Here is a 14,695-nt window from a genome sequence, read left to right as displayed (position 1 = left end):
AAAAACTCAACCAGCTTAACCATCTTTAACTATTTTTTTCAGCAGGGATGTAATAAAGAAATCACCTGTTTTTCAACCTTTTGATGTTTGCTGTCTTCATTCATCTTTGTAAAGAGGCAAATCCAGTAGCAGCAGACATGCACAGGTCTGGTGTCGGCCTACAGGGGCGCAGGCATGGGTAGATAATGAGAAAATGGGCCCCTGGGCACTGATATGCCAAAGGCCCCACCACATCTCATACTTTCTTCTTGTTGTGTATCTTGTTATTTATCCCTTACTTATTAAGTCCCCCTTTCAAACTCGGTGCAGATGTATTTTGGATCGGTGTTTTAGCGCTGCTTAGGTGGACACAGACAAAATTAATGACAGCACATCATTGCATCTCGCTGGTTAAAGAGCTGAAATTACTGTGTTCACCTGGGTGTTGTTATCCCATCAATGCCGATCAGAGCCAGAGCATAAAAACCCCTGTCTGTTGCAGAGTCATTTGACCTGAGAGTGAATACCAATTGTATGCATTCCCATTGCATTGAAAAGCCAGATGTTAGTGGGTATAAGTGGGTTTTTTGTGAAGTGGGAATGAGGCTATAGGAGCAAGACACTCAGACTTTGTGGTGGTTTTGCCCCCTATTTATTTTATTGTTTTTATTTTATTTTATTTTGCATGTCTTTGTAGTCTGTATGCATTTTTGTGGTTTTGTGTCTCTTTGTGGTATTTGTGTGTCCTTTGGGGTTTGTTTTGCCCATTTTTGCAATTATTTTGCAGTTCCTTTGCATTCATTTTATGTTTTTTTCTTGTTTGGTTGTTTGAGTGACATTTTACAGGTGATGGCCAGTGGGGCCTGGGCACTTTGGGCCCCGGGGCTGTAGTCCTGTTCAGTAATCCATCCATGGGTGCAGGGGCATTTCTAGTATTTGAGGGCATTCAGGGTTTAGCATTCAGGTTATTCAGGATCTCTGTTGGGTGGGTGTGTCTCTACTTTGATGCTTTGTAATGCACTCTGGCACCTAATTAACATTCAAATGATGAAAAAAAAAAACAAACTCCCAGTGTGAACCAGTTTATCTTCCATGAAAGTGACCTCACAAAAAATCTCCCAGACACTGCTGGTAAAATAATCAAGAGGTAATTAGTTACTAGCTAGCTAAATATTTACAACCCTTACCATCAGTAGTGTGTAACATGAGAAAAAAGAGCAAGAAAATCTATGATGCTCTTACGTTCCTTTAGTTTATAGTGGAGGAAATGTTTTTCATGCACTTCAGTCATGATTATAGAGACAAAAGTCAAAGGTTTTGTTGTCAGTCTCCCAGGTCTGGAGTTTAACTGACCTCAAAAAAAGTTTATTAAACCTCTTTATCAACCTTTGCATATTGTTTTGATTTGTAAATGGTAAATTTCCTAGATCTATTTCATTTTTATTACATCTTCCTTCAATTGTTCCTTTTTCACAGTGAAGAAGCCAATAGCCTAAATAAGTGGTGTGTGGTGGTGATGCTGCAGCACTGACACCTCCAGCTAATCTGAAGACCCTGCTGACCTGCTTACAGATAAGACGACCAAAAGTCAAAACATCAGACAAGTGGCAGGCATCAAACACCTGTGGAGGAAAGAAAAGACATTTTATTTAACAGGCACATATTGTTTATGTGTAAACATACTGGATATAATTCACCCTATCATAACTTTTCTGTTCTTCAGGTAAAAAAAAAAAAGCACAAAGGGCCCACATGCAGAAAACAAACAATGCAAACCGTCAAGTCGAGAAGTTGCCTCAGATCAAGGCTGGCAGGTTTCAAAGTCGCGCATCCAGTCTGCTGTCTGAACTGCAGCAGCAGCTGAGTGAGGTGAGAATTGACATCAAGCAGTTGAAGGCGCTCTGGTGTCGCCACACGATGGCGCTGCAACACTTTCAAGACTTTGAGGGCAACCTCTCACAGGTTGCTTGGTTTTGTCTGTTTGGTATCACTGCTCAAATTCATGGCTTTTATTGGGTACTCATACTAAAAACTAAAAATGTTTTTTTTTCTCCCAGTGAACCATGCATCATCTTATTTCCAAAGTCAGTTAGTTAGTTATTGTATCCATGAGAGAGAGAGAGAGAGAGAGAGAGAGATAGATAGATAGATATACACATATTTATATAAATAAAATAAAAAATATATTAAAATATTATCATATATATGTATTAGGTGTGATTTCCCAACACAAATTACAGTATTGTACTAGTCATAGCATAATATTAAAATATTATCATATATATGTATTAGGTTATCATTTTTAACACTTTGGGTGGCATTTTATGTGTGAAAGGCAAGTAAATACAAAATATACAAATAAAAATTATATTGTTATCATACATCTATTCCTACTTAAGTTCCAAATTTCAGAACTTGCTCATTGGTTCCTCACTTTAGGCTGAAAGTCTGAAATTTTGTCTATTATGCCAATTAATGCCTGTGTGTGATTTCCCAACACAAATTACAGTAATTTTCTAATCATTGCTGACATTATTTTGACGTCATCCCTATTCACAGATCTTCACCACGCGTAGCAGCTGAGTCCTGCAGGGGTTGCTTTGTGAGATCCACACCTGCAGTGACAATCAGGCAAGGCAGCTACAAGCCACACAAAATAAACTGCAACGCTGAAAAGCCAGTGTCCAGCACCCACAGCTGCTATGTCAGGATCACAGCCTGCTGGAGAGGGAGGAACTCATCTTCAGGCTGACCAGGGCCTCTGCAGAGCTGGAGGACAAGACAGGAGAATAGTGGTATGGAGGAACAGGAGTGTGGGATGGTGGTGGGCTGCTGTTTCAGTTATGTGTGGAGGAATCCAGTGTCACTTTAGCATCCATCCATGTAGATTATATTTTAACACCAATACAGTGGAAATATAAATAGTAGGTGTCGACAGATTATTGGCCTGGCTGATTATTTGGGCAAATATTTGGATTTTTGCTGATTATCTGTATCAGTGTTTTATTGAATTGATCAAATTTATATTGAAATGATGTTCCAAATATCGGTTAATGGTCTCAGTAACTACTGATAATTGGTATCGGTATTGGATCTGTAAAACGACCCCAAATAAATAGCTATTCCTTTATTTGCCTACTCTTTATGCTAGATTTGAGAACTTTGAAAATCCTGAGTCGTGCCAGACCTCACTGAACTGCCAAATAGTCACTGAACAAAGAAATATCAGCGAGGCGAGAAAGCTTCTTTCTATTTGCAAGAGCAAATATATCAGCCAAACAACAAAAGTCAAACAGGTTGAAAATAGCTTTTCCCGAGGCAGTATTCTTATTCTTTACACAATTCAACATGTCCTTGTTGATATACAGTATGTTTATTGTTAAAATTTCCATCTTCAGTGATAATAGCATTTTCAGAGTAGTTTGTTTCCCATAGTAACAGTAAATGTTTATCCCATTTGATGTCATTTGAGGGAGAATTTGGTTAAGATGTCTGGATCAATATTTTCCACAGGAGATTGCCCATTAGTGATCCACTGATACTGTGGACTTCATGCTTGTATTTGAGTAAACCCTGCTTGGTGGTCTCCAATGATGCAGAGAAAGTGAAACATTATAGATTGAAGTTCTATGCAAGCAGTTTCCGGGTCTAGATTTTAAAATATCTTAACATTTTAATGATAGTGCAAACTAATTGTTGCATTTGCTGCACATATCAGAGAGATGTCTGAGATCAGAATATGTGTAGAGTGAATATTTTCTTTCCCCAAAACAGGATAGAAAGAGAACTGGAAATGTGCAATATTTGCTCCTACAGACTCCCAGAAGGATCTTCCAGAAAAGGTATATAAACATAACAAGCTACTCTCAATCAGTTTGGCCTCATCTAATTAGTTGTGGTGGTGTTTTTTGTCTGAAAGTCTTTTCTGATTCACAGGCAGACAGGCGGATTAGTCCTCCATCCCACTGAGGCTGCAAGTCCTTTGGAGTTAAAATTTACAAAGAGAAGCTGGAAGAGCAGCAGAGCTCTCTGAACTGGGTATGATTCAAATATAGTGGTGTATTTTCAGGGGTTTTATGCCCCCAAAATACATGTTGTCTTAAATCATCTACTAGAGTTTAATTGTTGGTGTATTTGCATATATACATATATATATATATATATATATAGTCATTTATGGGTTTTTTTTTAAATAATGCAAATAATTTAACATTTTGTTTCCATACTAATAAAGCCTGGTTATGATTTCAGTGTTGTTACAATCCAGTGCGGGAGTTTTCGGTAATAGATCATCCAGAGACAGGTTTCTACAAATGTCCCATTGAAGGATAATCACCAAGAGGATACAGAGACATGTGCAGGTGAGCACTTAATTAATGTTTCATATGCAGTATAATGACAAACTGACACTACAAGCAATGTGCATATGCAAAGTTTTTGAAAGTCAAAAAAAAAAAAAAAACATAGTGGTGCTAATCTGCCAACAATACTTACAAAAGACCACAAACACCATAAACATTAAGAGTACATTTAAAATGAGGTCTGATGATGGAGCTGAATGTGCTGTTTATTTCTCAGGCCATTCAGGACTTTTTAAATGAAAAAGAACACCAAAAACATTAAAATATTTGTTTTCAGACACCAGTGAGCATAGTAGGAAGAAAGCATAGAGGAAAACCCAAAATACCAAACTGAGGGTGACTGTGCTGAAAAGAAGGCATCAGAGGCTCCACAGGTCGTAAGATTATAAAACTGAGAAACACGAGTGAAACGTTCTACATTTGGGAAGTCTATTTACAACTAAACCCAAGAAAAAATAATTAAAGTTCCCAAAGAGCACCAAGGGCCCAGTCAGGCTGGAAATCCTTAGCAATGGGATTCATGAACTAAGCAATGCAGAGGGATGTGCGATATGTCTTATTTTTTTATTGACAGACTGTGATCATAGAATTTAATCGTTGTCCTCATGTTCTGCTCTGTGTTTTACAACTATTATATACTGCACTGTGATAAAAAAAATGTTCCTTTGGGGACATTAAAACGTTTTTTAGTTTTTACTTGTACATTCCCAGTTTATAACATGACAACAAATAAATGCTTTTCTTTTGTTTTTATTTTCTTAAAAAGGCATTTCCAAATAATTATTTTCAAAATAATACAGTCAAAACATCCTCACAATTAACTTAACATCATCAAACAAAAAAAACAAAAATTCAAAATAATCAAAACACCTTGTTGCAATGTGAAACAGCCAACGCCAAAATGCACTGCATTTTTACACGTTGACCCGAAGCAGCAAAAACAAGAAAAAGACACAAACTGTGGCTTTCATCAACTAAACGTTGAGCAATAAGTTAGAAAACCAGTGTATTTGACTCAGCTGCCGTCTCTAGCTGACAGCATGGAGACCCAGTGTGACCACTTTGTTGCAAACCACCAGCCAGCATGTGATTCCCACTCCACCTAGAGGGAGAAAACAGCTCTGTCAGTGACTGAAAAAAGTAGGGAAAACACTCATTTATATGTAAAACTCAGCACTGTTCAATCCGCACAAAAAATATTAATCTAAATGAAAGGATTGTGTTTTTATTATCTATACCCATTTGTGTTGTACTACAAATAAGGCTATATCCTTTGTGTATTATATAATTCTAGATGAGATGGTCTGTGTGTATTGTTTATGGATGATCTTTTATTCTATGAAATATTTAAAACCAGATTGATTACCTGCCACTCCTGTTGGGAAGGCCACAAGGCGCTCCACAGGGGCAATCCATTTACTTGGTACCACTGTCACCGGATCAGAGTAATACTTCCATATCAAGGAGATCATCAGAGCAGCCTGGCAAATACAAGAAAGAAATATGTAGGTATACATCATGCAATGAGTATTTTATTAGGTTGTCTTTATGCTAGTGTTATCGACTTTTGCATTCTATTTCTAAAATAGTCAGAACACGCATTTAAAGGGTATTAACTAGGGGTTTTGTATTAAATAGATGGTCCTTGCTCACGTTTTCGTACTTAAGTAGCTCTTTGCATGTCTCATTAGAATTTACAGCTTAATGCATCTGTGCTTCCTCTTGCAGTTTCCACCCACCTGCAGTATGTAGAAGACGATGTTTACAACCCATTTCATCTTGGCTTGTTGCGCTGTTCTTGATTTCACTGCAAATGAAAGGCAACACACAACTGTTAGATTTAACACAGATTTTTGTGGTGATGGTGCCATCTTTAACACTACGGCTGAGACTTTTAGTCTGCGAATCACACTGAATAGACAGTTCATTTTACTTCATTATTTGAGTGACCTGAGGAATAAGAGATATGAGCAGCGAATCAGAGGTCTGAATGCAGGCTCAGCACTTTTTTTGAGTATTTCCACTTGATGTGAAACTACAAGTCAACTGTTTGGGAACAATAAGCACAGCTCAACTAGAAGAAAATAGTGTTTGTTTTTCTTGACAACATATAGGGTGCAAACTGTGCTGTATAGCTTTGTCATTTGTCATCTTTGGAGATTTCATATTTCATAGCAATCTAAAACAGCCTTTGCTCTGCAGTACATGTGGCCTTACTGAAATTGTGATTAACCACTTCCTGTCTGTGCACAAGATAATCCTGAGGCTGTGGGTGAAGGACAGCAACAGGCAGCAGCTGTTCCCACTGAACACACAGTGAGGACTTTATGCAAAACCCTGCGCCACTTGGTAGTTTTAATGTGTGAATCTGCTGTAGAAGACACGCACAGGTGTGGGAGTCACAATATGTCCCTTTTACAGTAGAAGTGACAGGGTATCGCCACATATTTTCCCCACGTTTACAGAGGAAAAGAAGCTGTGGACTGAATAGCAGGAACACTGTTGCAATAAATGTTCACTTTCTAAAGTTTATGTTCAGTTTTGGTAGAAATGTTGATTGGTGTTCAGCAGAGGTGCGGACTCGAGTCACATGACTTGACTTGACTTGGACTCAAGTCACAAATTTGATGACTTTTGACTCCTCAAAATCAAGAAATTTGCAACTTGATTCTGTGTTTTTATCGCTAATGACTTGTGACTTCACTTAGACTTGAGCCTTTTGTCTTGAAAATACTTGATACTTAACCCAAAGCCCAAAGTTTACAAACTATGTTTAGGTCAGCAATGTCATATATAACATAAAAGTACTCAAATTACTATTTAGGGGATTTACATTATAAAAAAACAAAATTGGACAAAAACATACAAAATTCCCTCTGTTGTGGTACTGGTTAATAGCACTATTTGCACTTTGACTTTTTTAATGATTACGTTTAGTCGCACTTGTTTTAACAAATAAATAAACATTTCAGAAGTATTCATGTATTTTTCATTTATTATATTTTGTAAACTTATATTCAAAAATATTTTCTTAAAAATGCATTACATTTGGTGAAGAGCACATTGTGATAAATTTAGGACTCCAAACTCAAAGATTAGGATGCGGAACTTGACTCTAGATTTGAGTGCAAAGACTTGAGGCTTACTTGTAACTTGCCTAACAATGACTTGTTCCCACTTCTGTGTTTAGTAGTCATATTTTGTGGTGGTGTTGTATGTAGACATTCCTGATGTTGTGAATATAATGCAGCACTACATCAAAAGTCGTACTGTGTTATACTTGAAGCTTCTTAAAGGCAGTCTATTACTATTGTATTGGGATATTTATTTTATTTTCTTCCTTGCAGAACTAAAATGCTGACATATTCTATTAGGATTTTCGGGGTCAGGTCAAATAGTCTATCCCACTGGTTCCCAACCAAGGGGTCACCACAGCAAGGGATGTTAAAAAAAAAACTTTTTTGTTTAAACATACAGTAGGCCTATATTTTTCAGCATTACATTAATTTCTGTGAATACAACAGACTAAAGTTTTATTTTTATGGTATAGATTACCATTTTAGATCTGACATAAAATCACGTTATATTCACTGAGTCTTCACTTAGTGCGTAACAGCCTTGAAAAGAAAACACTGATTTGCAAAAAAAAGCCTATGAAGTTTGCATTATTGTAAAAAAAAAAAAAGAAAAGAAAAAAATAAATAATACGGAGAATCGTACAAAAAGTTGCTAAAAATATTGGAAAAACTCATCTCTGATGGAATATTCAGGAAATAATCTGCTAAAAATGTATTCAAATCGCTACTTTTACATAAAGTTCCTGCAGATGATGTGTTCACTGTTTGGGTTAATCATACAGTTTATCAGTTGTTTTATACTATTATTGTTATGTGATTAATAGAATATACAATATGAAATATGTCAGTCAGGGGTCGTCAGTGTACTCAATAATAGAAAAAAGAGTAATTAGGAGTTGGACTGTGAATCCACGGTCCATCCTATGGCACAGTAGCTCCTTTAGTCTCTCACCATGTGTTTTCAGCTTGTCTGTCATCTTGTTGATTTTGCGCTCCAACCTTGCATATCTAGCAAACTCATCCATCATGCTAATTGAGGCCTGCTCCTTCTTCATCTCCTGGATTTCAGCCCTCATCTCACTCTCCTGCTCGGCATCTTTCTGCACCATCTTTGAGAGCTTGAGGAAGGAAAAAAAGACAAAGAAAACAGAGGGACAGCGTTTCACTGAAATATAGGGCCATTGTTAGTCGGTGCACAGTTCTTAAATGTTCCAGTTAGACAATAAAGAGTCCTGTTTTTCTTTTTGTCACGCTATCTTTAGCAGATACACAACTGGCAAGCGTTACAATCGTCTCCTTACATTAGAACAATGGTATAGCTTTAGCACAAAATGTTCTCCCCCTATTTGCATTGACTACATCGGGATCCCGGGAAAACCCCACCCTCTGACTGACTGAACGGCTACGTTGTTTCAAGCTGAGCTATACATGAAGCTAGCATTATTCATTAGCTTAATGTGAGCTAAGCTAATCAACAATAGCCTGTTGTCGGTGGGATAAGGCTACAGGAATAACAGTAACAGTCATTTTAGAAAGCGACAGAAAAGTAAATAGTTCATATGTTGAATAAATAGCCCCTACTTACGAAAGAGGATATGGTCGGCAGGAGTGTTTTCATGAGGTTGCACAGGAAAACCGACCCCAGCACAAGAAACCACGCATAGCCAGACGCCATGTTTGTTACTGCCCCGTGCAGACGCCTTGTTGCAGCTGTGGAGCTGCTGGACTCGATTACATCAAGTTACATAATAATAAGGCCACTCAGCATATTCTAGCAATGGCTTAAATGTTGTGTTTTTTGGAAACGCTTGGTCTTAATAACACTAGTAAACTAATTTATCGCGAGAATTGTAGTCAAATATGATTTTGTGAATTGTGTGCGTGTAATCTTTTGTCATCAAAATACTTTTTTAAAGGCTCTGATCATATCAATGTGCATGGGAATTTCTCAAAACAAACACATCGCACATATTTTAATATGCCATATTGTGCTTATGCATGTACATTTTCATCCAAGACCACCTAACATTCAGTCGGTTTTCAGGCATTCCAAGTCTTTTTTCACACTCACACACACATACACACACACACACACACACACAAACACACACACATATATACACTGCCTGGGAACAGCGTGTGGTTAAAAAGAGAGAGTTGGCTCGGCTTACTGATTGGCACTCAATCCTGCCCACACAGGTAAGCTGTTTTGGTTTAAAACTGTGTTGCCTCCACCTCAAAGCCAATCACTGGAAGCAAGGAGGCGGGGATTACTCTCCCCGCTAGGTTGGTAGGATAAGGGATAAAATATACAGAAGGGGGGATCCAATCCGGTTTGAGCTAGTTCTAGTCCTGCTCGGACATTTATGTTAAATTACAGACTGCTCTTGAGATATAGACAGAAGTGCACGGCTGATCCACATTACACTCTGTAGCCTAATCTTTGAAAGGCGGTGTTGTTCCTTCTTTATCTGCCGTAGGCTACAACCTAAGCAACAATGGGAAGAAAGAGTAAAGTAAGTTAAAATATGTACATTTTAGGAAAAACATGATACATTTCCATTGTTAATTATCACTTGTGATATGCAGTACTTCTGTTTTGCGACATTGTATCTTTTCACGCTGCATGCGCTGTTTTGTAACGTTTAAAGTATTTCCTACGGTGTGTCCATGTGCATGCATGAAGTCCACCTTGCCGTGCTCAGGTCTGTCGTGTCTATCCTGTTGATACAGGGAAGTGGCGCCTTTTTACTTAGTGCAATGCAACGTACTTTTTCATCGAGCAACTTTGCAAAAACGTACGTTGTCCTATAATGCGACAACTTGGCGGATGATGTGCTTCAACGTGTATATGACCGCGGTTTGATACTAATTAGTCGTCATCGTGTGCTGAGATCAAACAAAGGGGTGTAACCACCACCGTCGATGAACAGGTTGCCATATCAAGGAAATTCCTTGCGTAATTGTCCCTGGAATTCTGAACGTCTCGTGGCTTGTAGTGTTTGCGTCAATGCGTGAGCAGAACAAGTATTTGCATTTTTGAATAACTGTCGAGTATCGTGCGAATTTGCAGCCCAAATTATTTTTTTGACCTCTGCCTGCGCGCACAGAAAATCTGGTGCGCGTCACCCTTGAGGTGTGCAGGCTTTTCTCTCGGAGCGTTATGGCAGCCGATGTATCCTCAAAAAACCAGCGACACATTCGGTCGTTGTGATAAGGCTTGTCTTGGTTATGTTGGAGAAGTTTTATGAAACTGTTGTTTAAGAACATAAAGTCGAGTCGCCGTGTTAATATAGGCGTATGGAAGCGCACGTGAAGGTAGAGGGACCATACTTCCCGCTTCTATTCCCGATAAAGTAGGCCTAGCTCGAGCTCCATGCTTACTCTATAAAAACATGCCTGTCTCATGAATGATGCACAACAGTGTTTGGCGGGAAGAAACAAGAACTAAAGCTCTTAAACTTAAGAAACGTGTACGACTCCCCTCCCCACTGTTAGATTGCATAATTTCTTTGTGACTGCTTGAGGGGAGGCAGAGGTGCCCATCCCCCCTTTGCGCTACACACCCACTTCAGCTCACTCATGAATGGTTGGTGTTTTAATTTATTTCTCCCTTTCTCGTTCTTTCACAGACAAACAACGGAGATGCAGTCACTGGGGTTAGTATTCAAATATTTACTTACAAACTGACCCAAAGAGACCACGACACCCCAAGTTGCACTCAAATGAACATTTTGTTCTACTTTGTGACAAGACAAAGAGAAGCTCTTTGTTGATACAACATGGCTTTTTTTCATAAAAACGTGCAGCTGAGTTTTAATCCTGCAAGTTGGAAACAGGTTCTAAATATTAAAGCTTCAATTAGTTGAATTAAATGTACATGTTATTTCAACCCAGTCAGTCTATTGGGTTTGGGGACCTGCATGGCCTCTAGGGGGTGCTGGTTAACATAGCTCAAACTGATCCCATACGCCTCATTCCCACTGCACAAAAAAACGGGTATTTTTCGGCGCGGTATTTTCAACTCTTTTACCGGTGAGATGCAGTGACACTCCCAAGCAGCGCTAAAACACCCATTCAAATGCATCTGCACGGAGTTTGAAAGGTTGACTTGTTAAGTAAAAGATAAATAATGAGAAGGAACCACTGAAAGTTTTCAAATACCCCTGTCCCTTCTGCTGTCCACTGTTTACCTGTTTCCCTGCATGTGACGTCGCACTGACTCACCAAGACAACGCGCGTCAGCGCGCGCGCGCACACACAAACACACGCGCCAGCTGGGAGAGTCTTTTTTGAAAATAATAATAATTATAGCCCACGTGCAGCCGCTAATTGCGGCAGGAATGAGGTATCACTTATACTGTTCCGCCCTTTTACTGTCATTACAAGTTAGAATATGCTGTATGTGATGCCATAACAAATTCTCAAATAACAAATCCTACAATGCAGTGTTTCACCTTCACTCCATACACAAAGTACAGTTCTGCATAATAATAACTTTATTTATATATAGCGTATTCAAAAACAGGATGAAAAAGTGTTTAACATATTACACAAAATAATACATGGAAAGCCATCACCTGCCATGCTGATTGCTGAAGAAATAAATTTCATATATATATATAGAGATCACATCATTTTCCATGCATACGCTTATCACTATTATGTAGAGAAGCACGAATAAGTTTACATGTAAGCAGTTTCAGTGCTAATTTGCATAAAATGCAATTTCCATGGATAAAATGTACAAGTATCTAAATTTCACTTGTGCAAGGAGAGAGTTTTTGGCAGTTTTGATAAGCTTTTGACAATATAAGGACTGCTTGGTTAACTTTTCAAACTGATAAACAGTTTTATTTTATTGTCCCTGGTATCTTACACCACAAGGAAAAAACGTACAAGATAAAACAAAAAGGCTTTCTTTACCTTACCCCTGGTATGCTCAAGATACTCTCCACAGGTTAAGCTAATATAGTTTCATTATAAAGTGTATAGATGAAACGTGTTATTTGGGGTCTTTGTGATTCTGTATTGATGCTTTTAAGTAACATGTTATATGTTCTTCAGGAGACACTAAAACGCAGATCTGGCCGGATAGCAGGGGTAAGTTCTCCAAAGATCACATCATTTTCCATGCATACGCTTATCACTACGTATAGCTTGTTGGTATGATGTGACACATAAAACTATGTTTGTGTGTTTCAGAGGGCGGAAGCACAGCAAGACGAACCGGTAAGAGGACAACTCGCACAGTGTCATTCTCTATTGTACACATGTGACAGTTCATTTAATAAGACTTGATTTGTTTTTGACATGATAGAAACCCGCCAAGAGCAGCAGAAAGGCCAAACAGACAGCAAAGCCAGCCAAGAAAGAGGAGAAGAAAGAAGAGCCTGAGGTGGAGAAGGAAGAGGCTCCTGCAGAAAACGGAGAGGCCAAAGCTGAAGAGGTATTGCAAGCTTGATGACTCTTGCCATGCAAAATTTGCACTGTGGTAATATTAAGTGAAGTGTAATTACAAAGCATTTTTTCTCCATCCTTCAGCAGGCCCCAGCAGAAGCAGCAGAAGCAGCAGCAGAGGAGGCAGAGGAAGCAGAGGAGGTGGAGCAAAAGGAAGAGCAGGCTGAAGAGGAAGAGAAAGAAGCAGAGTAGTGGCGACACCTCAGACTCACTTGCCAGGTCTCCCTGTACATTGTTTCTTGTACAATGCAGAGAATATTTTTATCTACTATTTTCATAAGACAGTAATGTTTTTAGGCATGTGATTGCAGAAATGCATTTTTAAAAAAGAATACAAATTCCATTCAGTTTCAGTTGTTCTGTGAAGGGAAAGTGTTGGTTGTTGCGTGTTTTTTTTTTTTTTTGTTTGTTTTTTTCATTGTACTTGTTCTTTCTCTCTCGTCTCTCTGGCTTCTTATTTTGCCTTTAGATTGTAGTTGTTTGCATGACGTAAAGTCGTGCCTATATCAGGAATTTGATGTTCAACTCTGGGAGAATTTACCTGAGACATTCCCGAGGCATCTTGAGGGATTTTGTAACCTGTACTGTTTTGGAATTTAAGACATCGTAATACTGTGTGTTTGATAGAGAATAGGATGATTGGCAGTTTGAGACTTGTGATCTTTTGCTAAGTAAGTCTTGTTCACAACGTTCACCTTAATCGGGTTCACTAGTACTGGACTTGGTTGAATTTTTTTATTTTTTTTTTATGCTGTCAGCGATGGTACATTTGAGGGTGGTTAGACTGATCCATTCACTCAGCTGTACTCAAAACAAAAAAGCATTACAGAGCTAATCATACTTGTCATTGTTTATCCTTTAATGATTACTGTATCTTCACGTAAGTCAACATGTATATGCCACATATTTGTGGATACATCCATTTCGGTTTTGGGATTTCTTTACCAATGTACAGTTTCCTCATATTTTTTTTTTTAAAAAGAAGAAAAAATTTAAAAAAAAGTTTTCTTTGTTATGAATGGTATAAAATGCCAATAAAAGTGGGAATTCCTTAAAAGTTTCTGTTTCTCATCAGTTATGTATTTAATTGCATTTTGTGTACAGTGGTTATGGTAAAACTACTGGTTTCAGATGTAATTGTTTTGTGAAATGAATTATTTTTAGCCACTTGAGTGGATGGTAATGGGCCAAAAAATGTTTAGATTAAAATGTCTTAAATTTTATGAGAACTAGTGGAGGTTTTTGCATATTATATTAGGTGTAAATATAAAGATTTCAGTACATGAACCTACAATAGGTGGACCAATTTTGTAAATGCCCAATCAGTGATTACTGTGTATATTCATGTTAATGCAGTTTTATTGATGGGTAAAATAAGAATGGCAAAATTTAAAATAATGGCGACTTAAACATTGCTTACAACTATAGCTCAGAGCTTTGCAAATAGTTCACATACGGTGGTAAATGCATGTGATCATGCACTTGTACCAGACAATATTCCAAACACTGAAACCTGGTACAATATTTAACTTGTGAGGGTCCAGTTACATGGCTGCATTGATGTGCTTGGAGACTCCCAAAAAGGAGCATCTTGACCGTTAGGAACCCTCTGCATATTGTGCACAGTATTTCTCTGCTAGAATGCTATCTGGTGCAAGGTTTGTTGTGTGGTTCTTTGATTACGTGTATTTAAAATTAAGGATAATGTCACTTAAAGTAGTGATGGCTTTGAGACTAGATTTATATACTCGCTCAAGATCAGGTAAAAAACAAAACAAAACAGGGCCCACCGTAAGTCAGTTGATATTTTGCTGCAGA

The 14,695-nt window shown here is 38.1% G+C and overlaps 2 protein-coding genes and 1 pseudogene across 2 annotated transcripts; 2 read left to right on the top strand and 1 right to left on the bottom strand.

Moving 5' to 3' along the window:
* Positions 1–174: 174 nt before the first annotated feature.
* Positions 175–4,799, top strand: LOC121943406 (annotated as a pseudogene).
* Positions 4,800–5,074: 275 nt separating this feature from the next.
* get1 (guided entry of tail-anchored proteins factor 1) lies at positions 5,075–9,224 on the bottom strand. The gene is made up of 5 exons (XM_042486498.1): positions 9,003–9,224; positions 8,370–8,535; positions 6,080–6,147; positions 5,707–5,821; positions 5,075–5,442 (listed from the first exon to the last, which is right to left on the bottom strand). Exons 1-5 carry the CDS (start codon positions 9,090–9,092, stop codon positions 5,369–5,371), a joined length of 513 nt encoding a protein of 170 aa, XP_042342432.1. The 5' UTR covers positions 9,093–9,224; the 3' UTR covers positions 5,075–5,368.
* A 528-nt stretch (positions 9,225–9,752) lies between these two features.
* Positions 9,753–13,922, top strand: LOC121943246 (high mobility group nucleosome-binding domain-containing protein 3-like). The gene is made up of 6 exons (XM_042486727.1): positions 9,753–9,933; positions 11,050–11,076; positions 12,485–12,520; positions 12,623–12,649; positions 12,738–12,866; positions 12,962–13,922. Exons 1-6 carry the CDS (start codon positions 9,916–9,918, stop codon positions 13,067–13,069), a joined length of 345 nt encoding a protein of 114 aa, XP_042342661.1. The 5' UTR covers positions 9,753–9,915; the 3' UTR covers positions 13,070–13,922.
* Positions 13,923–14,695: the final 773 nt, after the last annotated feature.

This window comes from Plectropomus leopardus, chromosome 5 (genome assembly GCF_008729295.1).
Source record: "Plectropomus leopardus isolate mb chromosome 5, YSFRI_Pleo_2.0, whole genome shotgun sequence".
In the NCBI taxonomy this organism is placed as follows: Eukaryota; Metazoa; Chordata; class Actinopteri; order Perciformes; family Serranidae; genus Plectropomus; species Plectropomus leopardus.
This window is presented reverse-complemented; position numbering and strand designations above follow the sequence as displayed.